The following is a 26,808-nucleotide window of genomic DNA, read 5'->3' on the forward strand; positions in this document are numbered from 1 at the left end:
ATACCCCCACCACCCCATTGACACAGAATATTTTGCATGTTATCTTCACAAAAAAACAGCGCACACCTGCTCAATGTTTAAAACGCACTAAGTGACCCCGTGACCTAGTTTTTGACCTGCCATGACCCATGTTTGAACTTTTCCTAAACATCATATAAATACAACTTCTGACCAAGTTTGGTGAAGCTCTGATGAAAACTACTCGAATTAGAGAGCGGAAAACATGCTGAATGTTTAAATCGCACTAAGTGACCCCGTGACCTAGTTTTTGACCCGGCATGACCCATATTCGAACTTGACCTAGACATCTTCCAGATACAACTTCTTACCAAGTTTGGTGAAGATCGGATGAAAACAACTTGAATTATTAGAGAGCGGACACATAATACAGACAGACCGACCGACAGACAAGTTCACTCCTATATACCCCCCTAAACTTGGTTTGTGGGGGTAAAACAAGTAAATGCCATCTTTGTGCTCAAAATGGAACGCAGAATAAAACACCAGATTTAAAGACCCTTTTTTTAAAACAAACAAGAAATGTTATTTTCTTGGGAACACTGCAAATGCAACAATTAAATGCCATCTAAACAGTTTGTGCTCAAAATGGAACGCAGAATAAAACACTTATTTTATTCTGCGATCCATTTTTAGCACATTGTCAAACTTTTTGCGGAAAGCATCTAACATCATTTGTGGACATTTAGTAAAGACCGCTTTTTCTAACAATTCCATTTTTTGGGAATATAGTGCCGGTTTTGGAGCTTCTCCCGCCTTTACAGTTTTTTTTCCCTGTCCTTGTGCAGGTGACTAGTTCGTCTTTTGAAAATACTTGTAATGATAATCTCCTTATAATAATATTAGTGTCCCTTTCCGTGTTGCCCGACAAATGGGCTACTAAGGCAAGTAAGGCTTTCAACTGCTTATCTGGGTCTTCAATTGTGTCTGCTGGAGTGGATTCCACACAGGAAGAAGTATTTGCTCTTTGCTCTAAATCTTTAACTCTTTTCTTCAGTTTGTGCGTCTCCTTCTCCAGGTCGGCATATTTTTTTTCTAATTTTCTGTAACTGGAAGAAAAACATTACTGAACAAGAGCTCCACAGTCAGAGACTATTGCCTCACCCCCTAAAAAAATGCATTGGCCTTGACACAGTGACCTTGATCTTTGACTTAGTGACCCCAATTTCAATAGTGGTCATCTACTGTCCAAGGCCAATGCACATGTGAAGTATCAAGCCAATATGTTTATTCGTTGACAAGTTATTGATCGGTAATGATTTTCACACTTATTGTGATAGTGACCTATGACCTAGTGACCCCAATTTCAATAGGGGTCATTTACTGTCTAAGGCCAATTTCATGTTTAGTATCAAGCCAATATGTCGATTTGTTGACCAGTTATAGATCAGAAACAATTTTTACTTATTGTGGTAGTGACCTTGACCTTTGAACTAGTGACCCAGATTTCAATAGGGGTCATCTACTGTCCAAGGCCAATGAACATGGTTTCATAGGGATTTGTCCCTTTGCCCCCCAGGTTGTTACTAATATTGTAACTTTCTAATTTTATCAATAATGATTATAAAAGCTTATTGCATATTTCCAATTTTCTGAATAATGCTTATAAAGCTTATTGCATAACTTTACAGTTTCACAGCTTATTGTGGATCCATGTACAAAGACATTTGAAATAAGTATTTACTTGAACTAAGAAATCTGTTATAATGCATTCTTACTGATATAAGATTATGGTTGTTATTAACAAGTTTGTCTCATAGCCTTTGTCATTGTATTGGTACAACATTCCATGCAAATCAACAAACATTTTCATGATGCAATATGTATTACTTATTTATCAAGGTTCCTTTATAATAGTTTTGTTTATTGTGGATTTGATTTGACAACAAATGTTTTCTGTATTGGTTTTCTATAACCACCTGGTAACGCCAATTATGCAACAAATTCCTAGGTTACACCAAACTAGTATAAAAAGGAAATGCAGACCTCCATCTGTACTGCATTCCTTCTTTGTAAATAAATGGTGTTTTTCTATTTGGCGTTGCAGGTAAGAAACTGATTTTACTACATTATATTTGATTTAATATGTTTTACTTCAAGTTTCAAATACTTAACTGTTTTATGGTAATATAATTATTTATTCAGAATTTCTGTCAGTTTCAATGATAAGTCAGTTATGAAATAAAACATGTATACTTACATTAATTGTATTACTATTTCAATGCAATAGAATTAAGTCTGTTAATTTATATCAGTTTAATAATTATGTTTGTTACAGTTTAAGTCAATTCATATTTACTTTCAAAGCGAGTGGCTCTATAGACTTAAATTCCCTGTGTAATTGTGTATTAGTGATTTTAAGTAATTTGTGTATTGTATTTGTATATTTGACTGCATTCCTTCTTTGTAAATAAATGGTGTTTTTCTATTTGGCGTTGCAGTCCGGCTTCCTCCTAAACCTCTCACAGAAAAAGTTAAACTACATCAAGGAGTCGTTACATCAAAATTATTCGAGTTCAATATTCAATTTTCAAAAGACAATTCAATGAGCAAATCGTATTCCAAATAACTGAATAATATATAAACAAAACGCTTATAAACAAAACACTTCTTAACAACTTATCTTGACAACAAACTCACAACAAAAGTTGTCAAAATGGGAAGAATCAAGCCAATTTGTCATTTAGATGACGAGTTATTGATTGGAAACAAACTGGTCTACCGACAAACCGACCGACATTCAGCAAAACAATATACCCCCAATTCTTTGAAGTGGGGCATAATTAAGTAAAATTAAACTTTAGTCTTACTTTTTTTGCCTACACACCGTTTTCATTTTGTAAGTTAGAGAGCAAAAAGCATTTTTTCTATTTTTAGCTCTTGTGAATTGCCCGTGACCCATTAGAACACTAAAATTTGAGCTCGCTCCAAGACCATTCGTTTCAACTGACCAAGTTTCATTGTAATCAAACAAAATCTGTTGCAGTTATCGCGTTGAGAACCTACAGGTTCATGGACGGATTGACGACAGAGGCCTTGATGAAAGAATAGCTCAGGATTATCAAAGGTCCCTTAAAGCTAGTTTAGAAGCAGTCTGTTAAAGTTTCTTTGAAATTCATAGACTCGTTTAGGAGTTGCGGTTACTAATGCACACTTCATTACTATATACCCCCTCCCCCATATATGTGCAGGGAGGGTATAATAACAATCCAGAATTATCAACTAATGATGCATTAGATATTCACCTAGATTGGGAGCTGATGGATGACATATGGACTGTTGTCTCGACTTGTGAACCAGAAGTGGTGCTTGCTGAAATGGATTAATATAAAACATCAAATTTTCTAACTAAAATATCAAACTATTGTAGATTTAAAAGACCAAAATCATGGTTGTTTTCAGCGAAAACACTGTCTTCCCCCATATCAGTCACAAACCACTCTTTCATTGTCCAATTGTGGTTGACATTTGCCACACAAATTGTGCAAAGTTTTTTTCTATATCAAAATCCCATCACTGGTTTAGAAGTCTTACAGAGCAAACAAACGCTAAAAATCCTGCATGTGACCTTTGACCTCCGTGTGACTTTTTTTGTTTGTTTTACATTCCTTTCAAGATTATTCAACTTGTATCGGGATGAATCAATCAGTATGTGGGACAAAACTGGGAGTTCCCCAAGAAAATCCCACCTGACACACAGGCAAGCAGAACTAGGTTTCAGTAAAGATATCTAAATTGTTAACATTTATGGATGACTGTGACTAAGCATCGGCAATGGCATGCATGATCTAATGACAAGGCATGTACTGTCTTAATCGGTTAAAAGAGTAACTTCTCAATGCGTTTTCTTGAATCTTTATTTTTCCAGTGAAAACAGTGACGACGCAGCGTCCGGTAAAATGGCTACAGAAAACGTTGAAAACGATTGACTGAAATAAACAAAACCCACCTGACACACAGGCAAGCAGAACTAGGTTTCAGTAAAGATATCTAAATTGTTAACATTTATGGATGACTGTGACTAAGCATCGGCAATGGCATGCATGATCTAATGACAAGGCATGTACTGTCTTAATCGGTTAAAAGAGTAACTTCTCAATGCGTTTTCTTGAATCTTTATTTTTCCAGTGAAAACAGTGACGACGCAGCGTCCGGTAAAATGGCTACAGAAAACGTTGAAAACGATTGACTTAAATGAACAAAACAATCTTTCAGTCCTAGAAATTCTCGATATTGCAATACATGTACCACGTACATGTAAGTATATTCAGTAACTCATATATACAATAACTCTAACCTAGAAATTATTACCTTTTTTAGAGGCGCAACGCGTGATTTGCCCATAACAAATGCGCAATGTACATCTCCGCTTAAATTGACCATACGCAAGTATAAAACTATTCCATACCCTGTTTCACTAGAGTCAGCGAAATGATGCAGCTCTGATGTGGACACTATTCCAAATCCTGAAGTTACGAAGCATCTGTCTACCTCGAAGTTATGCAGCTCGTTTATTTCTTGAAGCCAACGACACCATTTTTCGTCCCATGGTTTTATTGCCTTGGGTACGTTTACCCCTATTAATAGGTCCACTTCACTGTCTATCCTTTCGAGCTCTAGGTCTCTCAGGTGAGGCCATCCGGTGACATCTTCCTCACTTGGGACATCTGCTCTTGATAATGACAGAAACGGCTGAGTAAATACCGGTGGGAGCTCTATTGTGTGCTCTCCATCCAGGGAGCTGATCTCCAAGCCCTTTACCTCTCTAGTGGTTTGTTTCTGCTTGTTTCCGAGAGTAGTTAGGTTCAGAATGGTCTTCTTTCCCTCGATTCCAAGTAAATGCAGCACTTGGTCTGAACAAAACGTGGCAGTGCTTCCCGAATCCAAGAAAGCGTATGTCTCTACAAACTTGTCACTGCTTTTAGCCTTTACTCTTACTGGCACGATTGGCAATGCGGTGCCAGCCCCCGTACGCGCTGCATATATTTGACCTGTTTTTGCAGCCATTAAATTGTTGCATTGGCTTCATTTGAGTTTACTACTTCCATACGTGGCTGTAAGTGAAAGATTGTGGGATGTAGCCTTTTGCAAATGTTACATGTTAGTATCCCTTTACATTCATGTTTAAAATGGCCCATTTTAAGGCAGCTGAAGCACAAACCCTTTGTTTTTAAAAAAGTGTATCTGTCTTTAAGAAGATTCAAAGTGATATTTTTACAGTCAAACAGGTTGTGATGTCCTGCACAAAATAAGCATGGATTAGTAGCAGAGCTATTTCCCTTATTGTCACTAACTATTGTTGCCATGGTTCGATGCGACTTGGGCACTTGTTTGTCTTTTACGTTTGCGGATTTAGTTGAATTGCTCATGAGCATTTCTTTCCCATATACGGGGTCATTTGCCTTTTTGGCTTCTTTTCTTACAAAGGTTACTATACATTTCAAATTTTATGGTTTGACCCTTTCCTTTTTGTTCATACACAAGGTCTCGCCATCTGTCGTGTAGATAGAAAGGCAATTTTTGTACAATTGCTCTTAAATTATCGGAGTATTCTAGTACTCTCCCTGCGTCAACATCCTCAACCGCGAACTGGCATTCTCGAAGAAATATGGCGAATTCATCAAGTGCCTTTGGATTGTCTGCCTTGATGATGGGCCAATCTAGCGCCTTTTTGACGTACGTCTGGGCGATGACGTCAGCGTCCCCATATCTCTCTTCGAACTCTTGGAAGGCTGCCTTGTAACCAGTTTCCGCTTTCAAATTAGAATATCCTGTTACAATTTTGTGTGCTCCTCTTGTAGTAAATTGAAGCAGATAATTGAGCCTCTCGTCGTAGGAATCTGTGTTGTTGCTGACTCTTGATTGAAATTGTCTTTTAAATCTTGTGTACTCAGATGCTGAGCCAGAGAATTTATTTATTTCCGCACGTGGCTTACTAAGTTCACGCGCCACACTTATTCCAAATGATTCTTGAGTTTTGTCAATTTTTATTGTGCTTACATGGGGAATTTGTGGTTTTGTTTCAAAGGCACTATCCTCTGGAATACTTTTTTCCAAGTCAGCCAAAATTCGTGATTTAGCGTCACTAACATTAATCTCGGTTTGTATTTCAAGTTCTTCTTCTTTCAGTTTCAGGCGCAGTTTTTCTTCTGCTATAGTCCTATTCTGTTTAAAGGCTTTTTGCCTGGCGAGTAACTCTGCCTTTCTCTGGTCTTCTTTGACCCTTTCAATTGATACGTGGCTTGAAACATCTGTCTTGACACGGCTTCGCACAGATTTTCCATCGCTTTTGGTGCCTGTGCGGCCCTGTGATTGTTCCATGAACTTAACAAGTGCTTATGAACCACTGCTCTTCAGTCAAGAAGTCCACAGATTGCCTTTCAAATAATTCGTGATCATGTTTGGCTGTTTCTAAGACAAGTAGTCCTTGTACTTTTTCTTGAACTGACAATAATTGTTCATAAGCACTTAGCCAAATTGTGTATCTTGATTTCACCGCTTCAGGGTTTGGTTCATATTTTAGAGTGTCACTTAGGCTGGTTGAAAGATTGTTCAAATTATGAATTAAATGCCTTCTTTCTTTGTCTCTGACATCTAGTTCGTACGTTAGGCCCTTTTCAGTCAACGTTCTTTGACGAGGTTCTGGATCGTCATCAGCTCCAGACATGGCGTAGAAATGTCAAGAGAATTTTTCAATGAAATTCAAATTCTTCAATTAATGTACTGTCTTAATCAGTTGAGAGAGTAACTTCTCAATGCGTTTTCTTGAATCTTTATTTTTCCAGTGAAAACAGTGACGACGCAGCATCCGGTGAAATGGCTACGTGAAAACGTTCAAAACGATGAAAACGATTGACTGAAATAAACAAAACAATCTTTCAGTCTTAGAAATTCTCAATATTGCAATACATGTACCACGTACATGTTCAATTATATTGGATATGTGACAATGTAATTAATAAATAAAAAAAATATTGAAACATCTGTTTTGACACTGCTTCGCACAGATTTTCCATCGCTTTTGGTGCCTGTGCGGCCCTGTGATTGTTCCATGAACTTAACAAGTGCTTATGAACCACTGCTCTACAGTCAAGAAGTCCACAGATTGCCTTTCAAATAATTCGTGATCATGTTTGGCTGTTTCTAAGACAAGTAGTCCTTGTACTTTTTCTTGAACTGACAATAATTGTTCATAAGCACTTAGCCAAATTGTGTATCTTGATTTCACCGCTTCAGGGTTTGGTTCATATTTTAGAGTGTCACTTAGGCTGGTTGAAAGATTGTTCAAATTATGAATTAAATGCCTTCTTTCTTTGTCTCTGACATCTAGTTCGTACCGTAGGCCCTTTTCGGTCAACGTTCTTTGACGAGGTTCTGGATCGTCATCAGCTCCAGACATGGCGTAGAAATGTCAAGAGAATTTTTCAATGAAATTCAAATTCTTCAATTAATGTACTGTCTTAATCAGTTGAAAGAGTAACTTCTCAATGCGTTTTCTTGAATCTTTATTTTTCCAGTGAAAACAGTGACGACGCAGCATCCGGTGAAATGGCTACGTGAAAACGTTCAAAACGATGAAAATGATTGACTGAAATAAACAAAACAATCTTTCAGTCTTAGAAATTCTCAATATTGCAATACATGTACCACGTACATGTTCAATTATATTGGATATGTGACAATGTAATTAATAAATAAAAAAAATATTTGTTTGGTTTTAATTTCAATCTGTTGCTGTTTGCTAAATAATCACAAAGTTCCTTGAATAAGTTGCCTTTTGAATAAGGGAGGCAAATACCGCAAGCATTGTCACATTTCCAAACATCGATTATCTATCTTTATTAAAGTCAACCATATATATATATATTTCTTTCAATAATCCAATGTGGTGACCATTTACTAGAATCGTATCAAAGAGAGGACTCTAGAAAGTGACACAACATGTGACTCTTTGTATTACAGCTTCTTTAATACAATGTTAAGAAATCATTATATGTAGCAAATGATAAAACAGGGCTTTGCACATTTTCTCACCAATGTAAAATTATACATATTTGCATATAAAACAGCTTTAAAATGCGTTTTAAATCAACAATTCCAACTACCGTTTATTAGCACTTATTTATACCTAAATTCGCATGTTTCCCCTAAGAACAATTTGCCACTGAACAAAGGGAGATAAGCCAATATCTTTCATTATTATGCCCCCCTTCGAAGAAGAGGGGGTATATTGCTTTGCTCATGTCGGTCGGTCGGTCCGTCCACCAGGTGGTTGTCAGACGATAACTCAAGAACGCTTGGGCCTAGGATCATGAAACTTCATAGGTACATTGATCATGACTCGCAGATGACCCCTATTGATTTTGAGGTCACTAGGTCAAAGGTCAAGGTCACGGTGACCCGAAATAGTAAAATGGTTTTTGAATGATAACTCAAAAACGAATACGCCTAGGATCATGAAACTTCATGGGAAGATTGATCATGACTCGCAGATGAATTCTATTGATTTTGAGGTCACTAGGTCAAAGGTCAAGGTCACGGTGACTGAAATAGTAAAATGGTTTCCGGATGATAACTCAAGAATGCAAACGCCTAGGATCATGAAACTTCATGGGTAGATTGATCATAACTCGCAGATGACCCCTATTGATTTTGAGGTCACTAGGTCAAAGGTCAAGGTCACGGTGACCCGAAATAGTAAAATGGTTTTCGGATCATAACTCAAGAACGCATATGCCTAGGATCATGAAACTTCACAGGTAGATTGATCATAACTCGCAGATGACCCCTATTGATTTTGAGGTCACAAGGTCAAAGGTCAAGGTCACGGTGATCCGAAATAGTAAAATGGTTTTTGGATGATAACTCAAGAACGCTTTTGCCTAGGATCATGACACTTCATAGGTACATTGATCGTGACTCACAGATTACCCCTATTGATTTTCAGGTCACTAGGTCAAAGGTCAAGGTCACAGTGACAAAAAACGTATCACACAATGGCTGCCACTACAACGGACAGCCCATATTTTGTATATTTTGTATATTAAATATTGTGTTAATGTTTAATTTTGTTGATTAATACAAATATAAGCAGGACAGGGGAGGTAATACACTATTATATCTACCTATATACAGGGGAATCAAATGCAATAAGTTTAAATTTATTGTTACAGCATTTGCCTAACTGCATTTTTGTAATGCATACTACTACTACTACTACTACTACTAGTGCTGTTGCAGCTGCTGCTGTTACTACTACTACTTCTACTACTACTACTACTACTACTACTACTACTACTACTACTACTACTGCTACTACTACTCTACTACTACTAGTACTACTACTACAACTACTACTACTACTACTACTACTACTACTACTTCTACTGCTACTACTACTACTACTACTTCTACTACTTCTACTACTACTACTACTACATCTACTACTACTACTACTACTATTATTTCTTCTGCTGCTACCAACACCACCACCACCACCACTAAAATTTATTGTTACAGCATTTGCCTCCCTTGTAATATATTTAAATTTTACCAAATGTAAGGCTAATTGCATTTTTGTAATGCATACTACTACTACTACTACTGCTACTACTGCTGCTGCTGCAGCTGCTGCTGCTGCTGCTGCTACTACTACTACTACTTCTACTACTACTTTTACTACTACTACTACTACTACTACTACTACTACTACTACTACTACTACTACCACTACTACTACTTCTCTACTACTAGTACTACTACTACTATTACTACTACTACTACTACTACTACTACTACTTCTACTACTACTACTACTACTACTACTACTACTACTACTACTATTATTTCTTCCACCACCACCACCACCACCACCCACAGTGACAAAAAACGTATTCACACAATGGCTGCTACTACAATTCATAGCCCATATAGGGGGGCATGCATGTTTTACAAACAGCCCTTGTTGAATTTCTACTATTAAACGTAAAAACAGTAATTTAGCTACTTAAATGTGTACAGAATTCTATGTATATGTTTAACAAATTTGTATTATACCATCTGTTCACAATGACAAGCGTCTATTAAATGAAATGGACTAAACGATCATTGTTCGTACACGTGTGGCCATGCCTTAGCAAAACAATCACACAATATACTATTTTACCATGCGAATCAGATGCTGACAGCCTTTATAATGTAAGCGAATCGATTTACGGGTACGTAATGCACTCTAAGGATACTTACAGAATTTGATTAGCTCTTTTAAGACAGCACAGGACGGTAAAAAACATTGATTACATTTCTAGAAAAAAATGTCGATTCTTTCCATTGTTATTGGTACTCTATTTGTAACTGGGAACCAATTTTCTGCTGGTGCCGCTTCCAATCAGATTCCAAGAAATATTTGCGGGATGCAATCGCCACTTGTACCTTCGTACCTATTACAGGCGCACCAGGTAATTTTGGCGCTTACAAGGCAGACTGAAACTTTTTTTAAGTATAAGACCTACCACCAAAACTACACACACCTTAAGTTTCTGTCCTTGTTTTCTTCATATTCGACTGGCTTTCACTTGCTTCACTTGCTTCAGAACACTTGCCTGAAATATTAATAAAACAATATGCTCACAAGAGCTCTGCCCAGAGGGACCATATTTTTAAAGATTTTATATATATGACGATATAAAACAGGTGACCCCGGGGCGTAGCCAATTTTGACCCAAGGGGAATAATTTGAACAAAATTGGTTAATGACTAATTGTATGCCTTCCCTATATTAGACAAAATCTAGAAATAAACAATCATATCACAGTTGTGTTTAGCAACTTTTAGGGCAAGCAGTTCCTGCAGCCAAAGAAACTTCTGGTTCAAAGAGGTTTAACCATCCGTATAAGTTTACCTGATTGGGTCCTTTTCACACCAAACGTTCCATTATTGTTTTCATCACTAATTGTTGGTGTACTGATGCTCGTCGTCTTTGAAATCATCTGTGTCGTGTCTCCTAAGTATTCTGAAAGAAAAAATAATTACAACATTGCTTAAAATTCATGTTTATGCCATGGACAAATGATCTACAAAAATCTTGTTAGTGCTTCAATGTTTGCAGTTTGCAGTTGTAATTGAAAATCATCTCATGTTTAACATACACTCTCAAGACTACCCTACATTTTCTGCCGCAGGTTGTTCCAGAAAAGATGTAGAGTTGGTTGAAATTCCTATAAACTACTTAAAGATCAAACCCAATTTTTTTTTTTTTTTTTTTTTTTTTTTTTTTTTTTTTTTTTTTTTTTTTACCTGCAAAATTTTATTCACTCCGTAGAATATTACATACATTATGAATTTCATATAACAAAGTAGTTCATGTATAGCATATAACAAAGTAGTTCATGTATAGCAATTTGGTAATTAAATTCAAACATACATTCATATACAATTATAATTGAGTTATAGTACAAGTATGTAACAACAACAACATACACTAGTTTGTTCAATACAAACTAATTTAGTGTTGAATATAAGTATGTACATATCATTTAACATAAAAAATTGCACATTAGAAAAAAAAAAAAAATTAGTATGGGTGCTGAATTGCATTATATACGCAAGCTGATAATGCAGAGTTTACAAGAACAACAAAACAAATTCATATGTATTAGTTGAATTATGTGTTATGGTTAGTTATGTCATTATATGTGATGTCAGTAAATATTTTCACAAGGGACCATATTTTTAATTCTTCATCTGATTTAATTGTGCTTTTGTAAATTTCAAAAGTTTGTTTCATTCTGTTTACAAGTCCGTACTTTGAGGGGATTCTGTTTTTTCTTTGACAATGAAAGATATACCATTTAAGCTCTAGGCAAACTATATTTAAATCATTCATTTTTGGATTAATAATTCCAAGTACTAGATCCTGACATGTAATGGGAATATGTATGCTTGGTCTACTTCTACGAACAATATCAACAACAAATTTAATAATTTCTTGGGTATATGGACAGTTCCAGAACAAGTGAATTATATTTTCAACTTCCAAATTACAGAATGTACATAGATTATTTGTAACAATTTTCATTTTGAACATTAGGGATTTTGTTCCCAATATTCTGTGGACTATTCTGTACTGGAGCCATCTGATATATGTTTCCTTAGTTAGATTGAAAACAAGTCCATGCACTTTTTTCCAATCAATATTTAAAAATTCTGAGTTCCATTTAGTGTTACAAGCTGGAATGTCATTGTTTTGAATTAATGTTTTATAAATATGTTTCTCTTCTTTCGGACTGGTTAATATTTTTTTTATGTAAGTTGGTAATATGGGTCCTTTAGTGTTTTTGTCAAAATTTGGCAGGTCTTCAAAATTGTCAATGTATTTCTTTATTACGTTTATTAATCCTTGGTACAATAGGAAGTTTACATTTGTTCCAAGTTGTGTATCCAAAGATTCTTTGGAAATGAAGCAGTTTCTTTCTATCATTATGTCTCTCACAAACCGAATGCCTCTTTCATATAGACATTTAATATAGATAAAGCTATTGCTAATTTTAAAATTATGATTATAAAAAAGAGGCATATCTAAAATATCATCACAATTTAATATTGGCAGCTTTTCAATATACAATATATAGTTTTTCAAAACATCAAGCCAAAATTTATTTCTCAAGTGTAAACATATTTTTTCGGCATACATTTTACCAGTATTGAATAATATTTTATAATCTATTAACGATTTAGCCAGTGCATAACAATTTCCTTCTCCTGACACTATTCTTTTAAGCCATGTTATTTTCATGTAATTTTCAAAAGAACATATATCTATCATATTTAATCCACCTTCATTATAATCTTTAACAATTACTGTTTTTTTAATTTTGCTCGGTCCTGCCCAAATGAAGTCATAAAAGTATTGATTTATTGTTTTCATAGTGTCTACGCTTGGAGTTGGTAGTGATACAAATAGATGAATAAGTAAAGGTAGAAATAATGATTTAACAATGGTTATCTTTCCTAGAGGAGTAATATTTCTGCGATTCCAATGACTTATTGATCTTTTAATACTTTCGATTTTGTTTTCAAAATTTGTCATTACCATTTTGTCTAAATTAATATCAAACATTATTCCAAGAACCTTAAAGGTAGTAGCTTCCCATGTCAGTTTGTATTTAGTTTTTATTGATCTAGTACTATATTTCATAGAGCCTATCCAAATTAAATTAGTTTTTTCATAGTTTATGTTAAGTCCAGAGTATAATGAAAATTCATGAAGCATATCTAATGTAGAATTAAGAGATGATTCTGATCCGTCCAGAAATAAAGATGTATCATCCGCAAATTGTGATATTTTATATTGTAGGTCATTTATAGTTATACCTTTAATTTCTTTGCTTTCCCTTATTTTAATAGCAAGAATTTCTGCACAAATAATAAAAATGTAAGCGCTGATTGGGTCTCCTTGACGACATCCCCTTTCTATACAAAAAGTATCTGACAAGAATCCATTTATTTGTATGGAGGCCATGGTATTATACAAGAACATAAATATCCATTTTTGAAACATTGGTCCGAAATTAAAAAATCTAATAGTTGTTTCTATAAACTGGAAGGACAAAGTATCGAACGCTTTTTCAAAGTCGATTGTCATAAGTAACCCAGGTAAATTATTATCTTCAGCATATTTCAATATATCGTAAAGTAATCTGGTGTTTTCACCAATAAATCGACCTTTAATGAAACCTGTCTGATCTTTGGAAATTAAAATATCAAGTACTGTCTTTAATCTATTTGAAATGGAACCCGATGCTAGTTTGTAAACTACATTTAATAATGTCAATGGTCGTAAGTTTTTCAGGTAACATCTCGGTTTGTTTTCTTTTGGAACACAAGTAATAATTCCATGTTTTTGTGTTATGGACAAGGAATTTGTAATAAAAGCATAATTTAGACTTCTCACTATGAAGTGGCCTAACTTACTCCAAAAAACCTTAAAGAATTCCGCAGTGAATCCATCAGAACCTGGACTTTTATCATGTTTCATATTTTTAAGTGTTATTGATACTTCTTCAATATTCAGCAGTCCTTCTAATGAGTCAGATTGCACTTTATTTAATTTAGGTATATTAATATTACATAGATCAGCATTAATATCGTATTTTATTTCGTTGTCATTTTTATTGTATAATGTTTTATAAAATGAAACAGCTTCTTTTAAAATATCGTTTTGCTCTGTTAACTTAGCCCCGTTTTCTAATTCAATAAAAGGTATAGACTTATTTGTATAATGATTAGATTCAAGCGAGCAAAAGTATTTTGTGGGTTTTTCTCCATCTTCCATCCATTTAGCTCTAGAACGAATAAGAGATCCTTTAAGTTTACTTTCCCTCACATTTTCTAATTCATTTTGTAGCTCACGGAGTTGGTCAGAATTAGTTTCAGTTAATGATTTTTGAAGTATATCAATTTTCTTAATTAAATTTGATTCATGGTTTTTGTTCTGTTTAGCTTTATATGATGAAAAAGAAATAGTTTTTCCTCTTATTTCCATAAGTAATGTTTCAAGAAATAATTGGTCATTGATGACAAACTGTATGGTGCTATTGTGAATATTTTCTATGTTTTCTATGTTGTAGATAGGTATACAGTACTGTAGTTTAATATTTTCTATCAAAGTATTAATGCAGTTTAAATATTCAATGTCCTTTAAGAGTGAATTGTTGAATTTCCATAGCCCTTTTCCATGTGCTACATCCTCAAAAATTATTTCTAGGTCAATGATGGAATGATCTGACTTATAACATGAATCAATAGTAGATTTTCTAATTTTGGATGACAGATTATTTGAAGTAAGGAAAAAATCAAGTCTAGCCTGTTGTAATGGTGTTAACCGTCTCCATGTATATTGTTGGATAGTGCCATTTAGATATCTGAAAGTATCAATTATATTGTTATCTCTTATAATAGATTGCAGTGTATTTCTTGCATTTTTATTATTGTTAATGGATGCATAATTTTGATAATCCAAGTTTACATCTAATACACAATTAAAGTCTCCACATATTATATATTTATCAGTATTTAAATCTGTTATTTTTTTAAAGAGGTCTGTAAAAAAAGTGGGCGTATCTTTATTGGGCCCGTATAATGTACATAAGGTAAAACTGTTTGTCATATATGTCAAATCTAAAAGTAAGTAGTTTCCAAGAGAGTCATTTTCAATTTTATTCACTGTGATTGGTAAGTTTTTTTTAAACAAAACGCAAATTCCTCTTGAATTTGATTGCCCAAAACTAAAAAAACAGTCTCCATCCCATTCTGAATATATTCTATTTTTCATATCAGGAGTAAAATGACAGTCTTGGAGACAATAAATGTGTGCTTGTTTTGTTTTTAAAAAATCAAAGACATCTCTACGTTTTTTAGTGTTATTTAGGCCCCTACAGTTGTATGAGATTAATTTTAGATTATCCATGGTTATACCAATGACAAAAGTGCTTTAACATATGAATCATAAAACAGGTATCTTTGCATAATGTATAAAATACAATAATCATAACTTTTAAATTCTGCATTTTAGAACACAAACAATTCAGCAAATTCAACACAAACATATAATATATGAACAAAAGAACAAAATGTACAAAAGGAGGCTTAATGTATAATGAATGATTGTGGTTACAATCAAACATATGGACTTATTTACATCAAAAATACATAATTTTACAACATATGTAGATTTGTTTACATGATATTATTTTGGTGGTGTATCCCTTATGGTGAACATTAAAAGGGAAGAGTGACAAAAAAATCTTCATGATTCACACAAACAAACCTGAATGCAATAGATTTTGATGGTCATTTAATTCTGCATGCTTTTCAGAATTTTTTTTATTTTAATATTTAAAACATTATGCAATAAAATAAAAATAAGAGCTAAGTTTATCTAGACATATTTTTTTTTATAAAATCTACATCTACACATGCTTACTACAACAAAAAACATATGTGTTTAACATGTTAATAAAACCAGGTACAAAAATATCCCTGATAGAATAAGAATTTTCATTAACATTCATATTTTATATATAACTAAATAGGTTTTGACAAGGAAGTTAAATTTATCTAAACATGTTTTTTTTGCAGAATTTACATCTACACATGCTTATTACAAACAAAAACATCAAACCAAATTTAACAATAGATGTGTCCACACCACACAAATGCCTCCAACTGTAACTGTGTCACTACATAAAAGCATAACTGTTTGAATGTAAAGATCACAATGACCTTGACATTTGACCTAGTGACCTCAAACCATGTTTTAACCTAAACAGACTGTGTTACTCTCAGGCTGTTCTGGATTTATACTGTTTTCACATAGCCATTTTCACTTTGCTTTGGGGGAAAGGGTTAAGACGTGCAATTTACCCAAACATTACTCTTCTCAAATAAGGTGCTGTCAGTACACTTTACTTCAAGGCATACATTTAATCTACTTACACCTCTGTATGAAGTAATCAGGCTGTACAGAATTATACCGATTTACACTTAATTTAAATACCAACCTGTCATTCCAGGTCTAAGGTGTGGTGTCATCCTAGGACTGGAGTGTTGTGTCATATAATGTAGACCTGGGGGTGGGACTCCAATGGGGGGCCCTGCAACAATGGAAAACTACCAAAACATGTGACAGCATAATTTAATATTACAAAAATATAACCACATTAATGATTAAAAAAAATGTATTCATAATGTCTAATTAATATATGATTATGATGAGAACAAAATAAAACACACTTGTGATAATTACCATTAGTCCCCTACTACCTTAAAGGGGCCTTTTCACAGATTTTGTCATATTTGAAGTTTGTCATTAAATGATTTATATTGATAAATAATGTAAACATTGGATTTAAAAAGCTCCAGAAAAAAACAAGAATAAAATTAAAGAAAGATAAAAAGTTATGTGTTTGTGAAACACTATGCCCATCCCCCATATATTTCACCTTGAAGGATGACATTGACCTTTCACCACTCGAAATGGGCAGCTCCATGAGATACACATGCATGCCAAATAGAAGTTGCTATCTTCAATATTGTTTTGGGACAGACAGACAGGCCAAAAACAATATACCCTTCTTCTTTGAAGGTGGGCATAAACATGTTTTGTGTTAATGCAACTTTTAGGCAAAGGCTTTAAGCATTTCCTGCAGACAAGGAATATTAAAATAAATAATAAGCTTCAGATCATATTTTTTTACTCAGCATGTATATATTTACCTGATATGGTTGTTTCCACACTTGGTTCTACATTATAACTCACATCAACAACATCATCAATCTTTCGAATGCTGGTCTTCTTTGAGGCCAAATGTGTGTCTCCTGAATTGGCTGAAATAAGCGATAATGACAAATTGTTTAAAATTTATGTACAAGGCATGCAAATATCTTTCAAAAAATGTCTTTCTACATACTGTTGTAGAAAATCCCTGAAGCCGTGAAGGCACTGCAGTTATTCGGTACAACTGAAAATACTGGCAATGTTGATTTTTCTTTTTAAAAAAATCAGAACGATATAGCCGTTGATAACTTGACAAATTTAACATGCTTTTTTTGTGTGTCTGGAGCCATATCTTGTGTCCAGAAGTATAATGGCGGGGGATATCAATTTAACGAATTTGCTTGTTTTTACCATTAATTGGCATGCGTCATAGACATCAACATTTAAAACAATCTTCTCCGAAACAACTTGATGAAACTTGGTCACAATCATCCCTAGGTTTTTTGTGAAATTGTAACCTGCTGTGTTATCAACCATCTTTACTGTAGAGAGCTGACAGTATAGGTGGAATGAAAAGCAATCACAAACCCCATAATATGATAATCGGGCTAAGTTTGAGTTGACCTATTGTTTACTTATTACAGCCCCTTCATAAAAAATCAATTAAGATGCTTGAACAAATAAGCTTGCAGTGATCTTTTAAGATAAAATACACCTTCTGTACTGTGGCTACAAGACTTAAGGGTCTTTATGCATGTACATGTATAAACAAGAGCCTACTAGGAGCCTGTATTGCTTACCTTGATCTGTTAGTGTCTACTGTCTAGGTCTACGATGAGAGCATTGAACACCCTGAGTATATTATTTTTGTAACAATTTTTACATTGAAAATGTCCATGGACATGTTAAGCTCACCTGGGCCAATAGGCAAACTGAAAACTTTAACAGGAAGATAAAATATTTGATACATATTTTTTTTCTGTTATTTTCAAGAAATTCAACAGAGAAGCAGACTGCTTTGTCTGATTTGCAGGCCTCCAAATCAGTTGCACCAGAGACCTTCCAGCATGACCTTTCACTCAATTCACTCGATGAATCACAGAATATGTTTATAGAGGGGAGTCCATCATGTTTGTCATTTGATAAAAATCTGAAATCGGATGATTCCACTGATTCAGAAAGTATGGATCAAAATGAATTTGTTGATGATTGTAGTGAAGGTGATGATGTATCTATTGATAGTATTGATTCATCGGATAGCATAGACCAAGATCCTTGTAACTCTTCTTACTATTCAGATGATGAAACAGACAGTGAAAATCTCATGGAGAAAGAAAGTGACAGTCTTGGTCTTCCAGAAAAAGAGTTTCAAGCACTGTCCTTAGTTTCTTGTTTCCTTCGAAATAAATTTTCTAAGAGTTCAAGCAGAGATGTTATTAACACTTTCAAAAGTACTTTTCATCATTGTCAAGAGTTATCTAATCTAGATTTTGAAACAATAATGTCCAATATTGAAGATATTTCATTGAAAGTGTTTCATTACTGTATTCTTTGTAAACAAGTGATTCCGTTCGATGGAGATATATTTCGCTGTACCACACCAAATTGTGAGGGTTTACGTTACAAAGGAGCATTGTCAAACCTGAAGAAAAAAGGCCGTGAACCAGTGCAATGCTTCCTGTTTACAGATATCAAGAAACAGCTTGTTGATCTGTTAGAAACACCAGGTAATATTAGAAAGAACACATTAGGCTGATTACATTGCTTTTTAGCTCCTCTGAGCATATGCGGAGAGGGAGTTACTAGTATGGCCATATCCGTCCATCTTCTTTGAAAACAACCAGCAAATTTTAACAGAATTTCCTATTTATGGTCTTATATAATCTTGTGCTTTCAAGTTTGTACCAATTAGGTCATTTGGTCATCAAAGATCGCCAAAATTGTTAAAAATAGGAAATGCAAACTTAATTTTTAGCTCAGCATTTTCGGAGAAAACCCTACGTCAAAGGTCAAGGTCATTTTGACCTCTAATATAAAACTTTAACATAGGCTCTAAAATCAAATTGTTTCCACCTACAACTTTGAAACTTCATATGAAGATGCACCTTGATAAGTTCTACAAGCAACATCCATTTAAGGGTCACTAGGTCAGTGGTCAAGGTCATTGTGACCTCTAAAAAAAATCTGACAAGCACCCGTAGCCGAGCGTGGAACCCATTATGCGGTGCTCTTGTTTATCTGCAACAACATCCAAAGAAATTTTGAACCTGGAATTGACAACTACATGTATACTTCTACCAGGGTAATTCCATATACCGAACAATGACCCTGGTTCTACCAAGTTTGTACAAATTTTTCCCCGCCATTCATATCTGGCCCTACCTTCTTCCAGGGGCTAGTAGTTTGGTATTTTGTATAAAGCTTCCTTTTTAATGCCCGTCTTTAGAAGGGACGTTACTATGGTATGGCATCGTTCGACCGTCCGTCTGTCTGTCTGTCTGTAAACTTTTTTGTTTCAGGATAACTCCTCCTACAGTTTTTATCCGATTCACTTGAAACTTGGTTTGTGTATTGCTGGGGAGGTCTAGATGTGCATGTGGGTTTGGTTTTCAGTGTGACAACTGTAGGCTGAGTTAAGCACCTTTGAAAAAGTTAAAATCCCTGATTTTGTAAGCCTTTTTCATTACCAAATAGCTACTAATACATTTTTTATTCGATATAATTGAAACTTAAAAGATGCATTACTGGCAACGTCTCCATGTGCATGTGGGTTTTGTTTTCAGGTCTGATAACTCCAAGATGAATTATGCCCCTTGAAATAGTGAAAATTGTTGATTTGGGTATTTTTCGCCATTTCAGGCAAATTGCGGCTACAGCTTTTATCCGATTGCCTTTAAACTTGGTAGGCACATTGCTGGTGAGGTCTGGAAGTGCATGTGGGCTTTTTTTCAGGTGCCTGTCATGCAGGTTACCATAGTAACTAAAATTCTCTGTTTTTCAGGTTTTGAACTTGAAAGATATCTTGCTGCCTAATACAGCACTTCAAAGGAGGGGGACATAAATTCTCTGAATATTTGCTCTTTTTTTCTTTCAAGAATATGGGAAGACATTCAAGGCAATAGAGAAGCTGCTTTTGAAAGAAAAAACAATGGGTCAATGGTACTGACAGACATCACAGATGGAGCATGCTACAGGGCAATGATGGGTCAATGGTACTGACAGACATCACAGATGGAGCATGCTACAGGGCAATGATGGGTCAATGGTACTGACAGACATCACAGATGGAGCATGCTACAGGGCAATGATGGGTCAATGGTACTGACAGACATCAAAGATGGAGCATGCTACAGGGCAATGATGGGGTATGATCTTTTCTTAGACAAGACCAAGAATAACTTAACTGCTATTTTTAACACAGATGGTGTTAATTTGTATTCATCCTCAAAGATAGAATTATGGCCCATTTTTTTGGCCATCAATGAACTTAGTCCAGCCCAGCGCTTCTCACAAAATACATTCTTTTGTTGGGCCTGTGGCAAGGAAAGGGTAAACCTCCCTTTCAAGCATTCCTTCAAATCTTCTCTGATAAAATGAATACCTTGTATACAGAAGGAGTTGAAGTGCAAATTGATGAAGAAACCTTCAGTGTGAAATTGTCTGTGCTTTGTGGTATAACTGACTTGACGGCCAAAGCAGAGCTCTTGAACATGTCATACTTCAATGGCGAATATGCCTGCATAACCTGTGAAGAGCCAGGTCTGACTGTAAAACAAGGGAAAGGCCATGCAAAGTGTTACCCTTATCGAAATGCAGAATCAAGGTACTCTGGCCGCAGTCATGAAAATGTGATCATAAATATGAATGCGGGTACTGACCAGAAGCGGTCTAAAAGATTTAAGGGAACATCAGAACTAGTGAATCTTCTGAATTACAACATTGTGGACGGAACTGTGCCTGACTACATGCATGGTGTGTTACTTGGTATTATAAAAAACACTACTTAGCAAGGGGTTCTCTCCATCTGAAAGTCAAAAAGAACATTTCATTGGAAAACACATCAAAATCATTTCAAAGAGAATGCAAAACATTTAACCACCTATCAGCATAGAAAGACTACCGAGAAATCTTGAGAAACATTATCAACATTTTAAAGCAACTGAACTGCAATCTTGGCTGCTTTTTAATTCAATTCCATGTCTTCAAGGATTTCTTAGAGATGATTACATGGAAAATCTAGCATGTCTTGCCAATTCAGTTTACATCCTACTTGGTGACAAAATTACACATTCCGGTTTGGAAAAGGCTGTGGACTTGTTAGATCAGTTTTATTCATCCTTCCAGCGACTATGGAAATGGATCCTGCGGGTTAAATGTCCATAACACATCTCAACATCTTCAAGAGTATGTGAAAATGTCGAGTCCTATTTGGTGCTGGAGTTGTTTCCCGTTTATAGATGCTAATTCCATGCTGCTTCAAGCCGTGCATGGGACTTGCAATGTGTTAAAACAGATAATGAAGTACAGACAAGCAGCCATTCATATTCGGGGCTAGATTTGAAAAAGACAACAACATGGAAAATAGCAGAAGAGGCAACAAATTGTGACATTGCAGGTGCTGCAAAGAAACTTGGAGAATCAGAAAACTGGGTAAAGGGACAACTAGCACTGTTGCAACCAAATGCAGATGGTGAAACAAAAGTTGACAGGATCATTGTTAATAACACTAGATTTTTCTCTGAGAGTTACAGTAGAATGCAAAAAAGAATCTGCAATATTGTACGGTATAGTGGAGACAGTATTGGTGCTATCAAGTATTTTGTTGTGTGTGAAAATTTAGTGTATGCAGTTATGGAAAAGGTGAACGAAATCAACCATTCACAGTTAGCAGAAATTCCTTTAGTTACATGTAGTCACCTAATTCCTATTAAGTTCTCAGGAGACCTTGTGATTGTTAATGTTGAGGAACTCTGTGAGGTCCTAGTGTTTATTGACACAAGAATACACGCAAATTCACAAGACACTAACTATGTATGCAGACTTCCGAACAGATACGGTCATTCTGTTTTCAAATAAATTATTTGAAAACAGAACGACCGTATCTGTTCGGAAGTCTATATAACTGACCATAATATGTCACCAAATTACTCATTATTATAATGTGTAATTTGGTGACAAATTATAGTCAGTTATATACATGTATAGGTATATGTGGTATATGTGTATCAGAAGACTTGGTAAGGACTTAAAGGAGGAGTTTTTTTCTGGTAATTCAGGGATATTTTTTTATATAAAAACCACATCATGTTATAGGATTAGAAATAAGACAAAGTATCCCAGAACTATCAATAAACACTAGGACTTCACAGAGTCCTCTGTGTGTGTATGATATATATATATATCTCATTATATGACAGCCATATCTTGCAGACACCACAGCAAGCAAAGTTTCAATGTGAAAATGGTTTTAAACTCTAATTTGAAAGAAGTCAAATTATCATTGCCTGAATTAGTTTATTTTAAATATGTAAAACAATTGTAGACCTTGGTTCTAGACCTGTTCTATATGTGTTCTTATTCCCCATTAGAACTTTTGTAGAACTTACTGGTTCTTAAAGAGTTCTAAATGTGTTCTAGAACTACTGTTTAGAACATTTTTAAAATTTCTTGAACTTATTTTGTTCTAGAAATGTTCTAAAAATGTTCTTGTATATTACTGGAACAGTTTCAGAACTAAGCCTTGTTCCACAAATGTCTGGAATTATTCTAGAAAACAGTTCTGGAACAATTCTAGAACATACGTTCTAGAACGCGAATATGGAGCATTCTAGAACTGTTCTTGATGTTCTAGAACAGTTCCAGAACCGTTCCAATTTCTAGAACAAATTTTTGCAGGGGATGTCTTACTACTTAAAACACAAGAACTATCAAATACAACTAAATGCTGTAAAAACAATCACAACAAAATCCAATCCTATGTACAATAATACATTATTTGAGATCAGAGAAAGTCAATATAAATAATGTAATGACTAGACTTCCAATTTGTACAAATGAACATAATTATTCTGAAGTATTATTTAAATATCAATTTTAATTATTTAATTAATCAACATGCATTTATTCACACTTTCAAAACTAAATATAGATTTTTCATATATAAAAAAATTACTAGATGATTTAAAACACTAAATGATACAATCCTAAATATACAAAGCTTTTAAAGGTGTTAACAAATGTTTATTTTAAGTAAAATGACAATGTTTCAATGTTTCAGGCAACTAATACATACAACCATGCACAAATCTTCTGTCGCCGTAGTTTTCCTTCTCGTGTCTGACCCTTGAGTTGTAATTTCGGGGGCATAATGAAGATCGTTCACGGTGCTGGTTGTAACGGATGGTAGATGTTTCAGTTGCAGAATGGTATAGACGGTGATGGGTGGTGCTGTGGCTGGAATCTGGATGATGATATGTTGGTTGGTGACAGTCAACAGCTGGGTTTGTTTTGACTCCTCAGGATGTCAGTGAGGTCTGCCATGCTCTTTATGAAGTCACAATTAAACCAATACTGTTTGTTGATTTCTGAGTTTAGATGCTGTAAGTTGTTATTGATTTCTGACAACACAGCCATAAGTTCATTATGTCTTTTAACAGAAGAGTTGGATGAGGGCGATGATGAAGAGCCAGATGAAGAGCTGGAGTCAGATGTTGTTTCAGAGGCAAGAGCACGACATTCATCAATGGTTGGCAGAGTAGTCAAAGGATCTTTTTGGTTGATTATGGCTATAGGTGCCTCTGTTTGTGCAGTGTTAGATGTTGGGAGGTTGATCAGGGTTAGTTGATTTGGTGCTGGCGTTGGAGAGTTTGTTGATGATCCGATTACATTGATCAGTTGTTGCAGAGGGCCAATGCATCCCAAGAGGTTGACGTATGTGATAGGTTGATGATGAAATGTCTGAAGCGGAATCCCTCTGGACTGTTGTGCTGGAGAAGATTGCTGAAGGAAAGGAGACAGTGGCAAGTTGTTGATTGGACTCACGTCTGGAAGCACAGACGGTATGGCTTTGGACAGGATGTCAGGTTTCTTGGAGATGGAGAGCCAATGGTGTTTGCTTTCTTCAGCGGAAAGGACAGCAATATCCCGGTCAGTAATTAGATGGATTACCAGCAAGGAACTCTGCACTGTCAGGTATTTTTTTCTCCTGTAGCACAAGATAATGACTACGGAAACTGTGAACATGTTTTTCAAGTTCTTCACGTTCCAAACATCTGATGAGGCAAAGACGACAGTAGTATGGAGCTGGATCGAGACTCATGTGTTCCTTAAGGAAATGGTTGTAGACATGGTATTACGACACAATGTCCTCAGTCTCATCATTTGCTGTACCCCCGTAGCCAGAAAGTCGTTTAGCTTTTCGTTTTGTGTATCTAACAGAGTCTGATTCTTCAGACCTTCTCTCATTTTTCAGTCGATTTAGTAATGTAAGCATCAAACGAGTGTCCCATATCTGTTGTGGAAGTCCTTCTTGAATTACACGGTAACCCAATTCTTATAATTATATTCATCATTTTCTTCTCTAAATACACATAATTGTAGTATTTTCTCACAATTATTGCACAGTCAATAGTCTGGAATTCTCTACGAAGCCTAAAATTGTCATATTTATAATGGTAGAAAAGGGTATAAAACTAGTTGTTTCTTAAGTAGGTCACAGCTGTCAAAATTAATATTCATAGGAAACTAATAATTTCGATAGTCGATGGTGTTTTTCTCTATTATTTCAACGTCTGTCATTTCACCAGTATCATCATAATGATTAATGCCTAAATAGACTTTCAACACGGTTCATCAACTTATGATCCTCCTCATCATCACCATCATATTCATCATCGACAACATGTTATTATTTATATTTTTTGCAGTAACATCATCGTGATAAATGCCCAAAGAGACTTTCAACACGTTTCGTCACCACCCTCATCACCATCCGCATCATCATCATCGACATGTTTTTTAATTGTTTATTTTTTATTGTCTCCTACCGATTTCACCGGAGGGGACTTATGGTTTGCGCTTAAATCAGTCAGGCTTTTCTGGATCCTGCGATAACTTGAAAGGTTCTTAATATTTTTTCATGAAATTTGAAACATGGATAGATGGCAATATGAACATTATGAACGTCATTTCATTTTGTTCCTTCGTCAAAAATTATGGTTGCTATGGCAACAAATAGACTAGAAATACTGCTGGAAATGGTGTTTTTCTGGATCCTGCGATAACTTTAAAAGTTCTTTATATTTTTTCATGAAACTTGAAACATGGATAGATGGCAATATGGACATTATGCGCGTCATTTCATTTTGTTCCTATGTCAAAAATTCTGGTTGATATGGCAACAAAACAAAAATAAAAAATTCTGATAATGGTGGAGGTGGTAGGGGACCATATTGCTTGACAATAGCCTTGTTTTTTTACCAACGGTCTTTTTACCAATGCCTTTAAAGACGGTATGTTTTGTGTGTCGTATAACAAAAGTCAAATAAAGTTTAATTCTATTTTATTTAGCAAAATTAACATATTATGACAGTACTAGTACTACTTCTACTACTAGAACAACTACTACTACCACCATCACTACTTCTACCAGTACCACTACCACGACTACTACTACTACTACATGTACTACTACTTCTACTACCACTACAACTACCACTACTACTACTAGTAGTACTATTACTACAATATTCAATAACAACAACAACACTATGGAACAACAAAAAAAAGCATATGAATAATGTTAGTTATGAAAAATGAAATATGTCAGTCAGTCCCTCCGTCAGTCAGTCCATCATTCAGCTTTTAATTAAAAAAAATACACTTCAATACGGAAAAAATCAATCAAATTTTATTGAAAAAATTCACTAAAACTTAAAATACATGCTTCTCTTATCACTAAAGCTAGGTTTACATCTGGCCACGATTACCACGATGTCCCCGATTCCAGAGCATCCTGGCGAACGTAACAGAGCGTGGAGTCGAATCGGGGTGATCGTGGGGGAGCGTAACTGAACGTGGTTGAATCGGAGACATCGTGGGCATCGGGACAGACTTTAAATCAAACTTAAATTTCACCACGATTGCCCCGATTCATTTTCTAATCTCAAATCGTAGGTCAAATCGCAGGAGATCGCAACAAAGCGGCTTTGTCGTGGGAGATCTTAACAGGACGTAACGGAACGTGGTGGAGCGTGGAAGCCAATCGTGTTGATCGCAACAAAGCGTAACAGAACGTGATGCATATCGTGGGCTCGATCGTAACAAAAAGTGCTGATTTCGTAATGAAGCGTAACAGAACGTGGAGTATACCATTTAATCGTAGACCTCCCCGATTTTTTAGCCTCTGGCTAATCGGGGAGATCGTGGCCAGATTTAAACTTAGCATAAGTTGGGCAATTTCTCCATAATCTGCGCATCTGACAGACTGCAGGCATGCATGTCCAGCACGGTGTTCC

General features: G+C 35.2%; 1 protein-coding gene and 1 pseudogene across 1 annotated transcript; one reads left to right on the forward strand and one right to left on the reverse strand.

Annotated features, from left to right (window-relative positions):
- LOC127861549 (uncharacterized) lies at positions 1–6,337 on the reverse strand. The gene is made up of 3 exons (XM_052400157.1): positions 4,427–6,337; positions 3,264–3,330; positions 1–1,067 (listed from the first exon to the last, which is right to left on the reverse strand). The coding sequence occupies exons 1-2, from the start codon at positions 5,023–5,025 to the stop codon at positions 3,264–3,266; spliced, it is 666 nt and encodes a 221-aa protein (XP_052256117.1). The 5' UTR covers positions 5,026–6,337; the 3' UTR covers positions 1–1,067.
- On the forward strand, positions 5,627–26,365 carry LOC127861729 (uncharacterized; annotated as a pseudogene).
- The last annotated feature ends 443 nt before the right edge of the window (positions 26,366–26,808 follow it).

Source organism: Dreissena polymorpha, chromosome 16 (genome assembly GCF_020536995.1).
Source record: "Dreissena polymorpha isolate Duluth1 chromosome 16, UMN_Dpol_1.0, whole genome shotgun sequence".
Classification (NCBI taxonomy): Eukaryota; Metazoa; Mollusca; class Bivalvia; order Myida; family Dreissenidae; genus Dreissena; species Dreissena polymorpha.

What these genes read in the sequence shown, in the direction of transcription:
- LOC127861549 (XM_052400157.1), bottom strand. Translation starts at nt 5,025, where the DNA reads ATGGCTGCAAAAACAGGTCAAATATATGCAGCGCGTACGGGGGCTGGC. An exon ending in GCTGACTCTAGTGAAACAGG is followed by an intron (nt 3,331 to 4,426) that starts GTATGGAATAGT and finishes AATCCATTTCAG; the next exon opens with CAAGCACCACTTCTGGTTCA.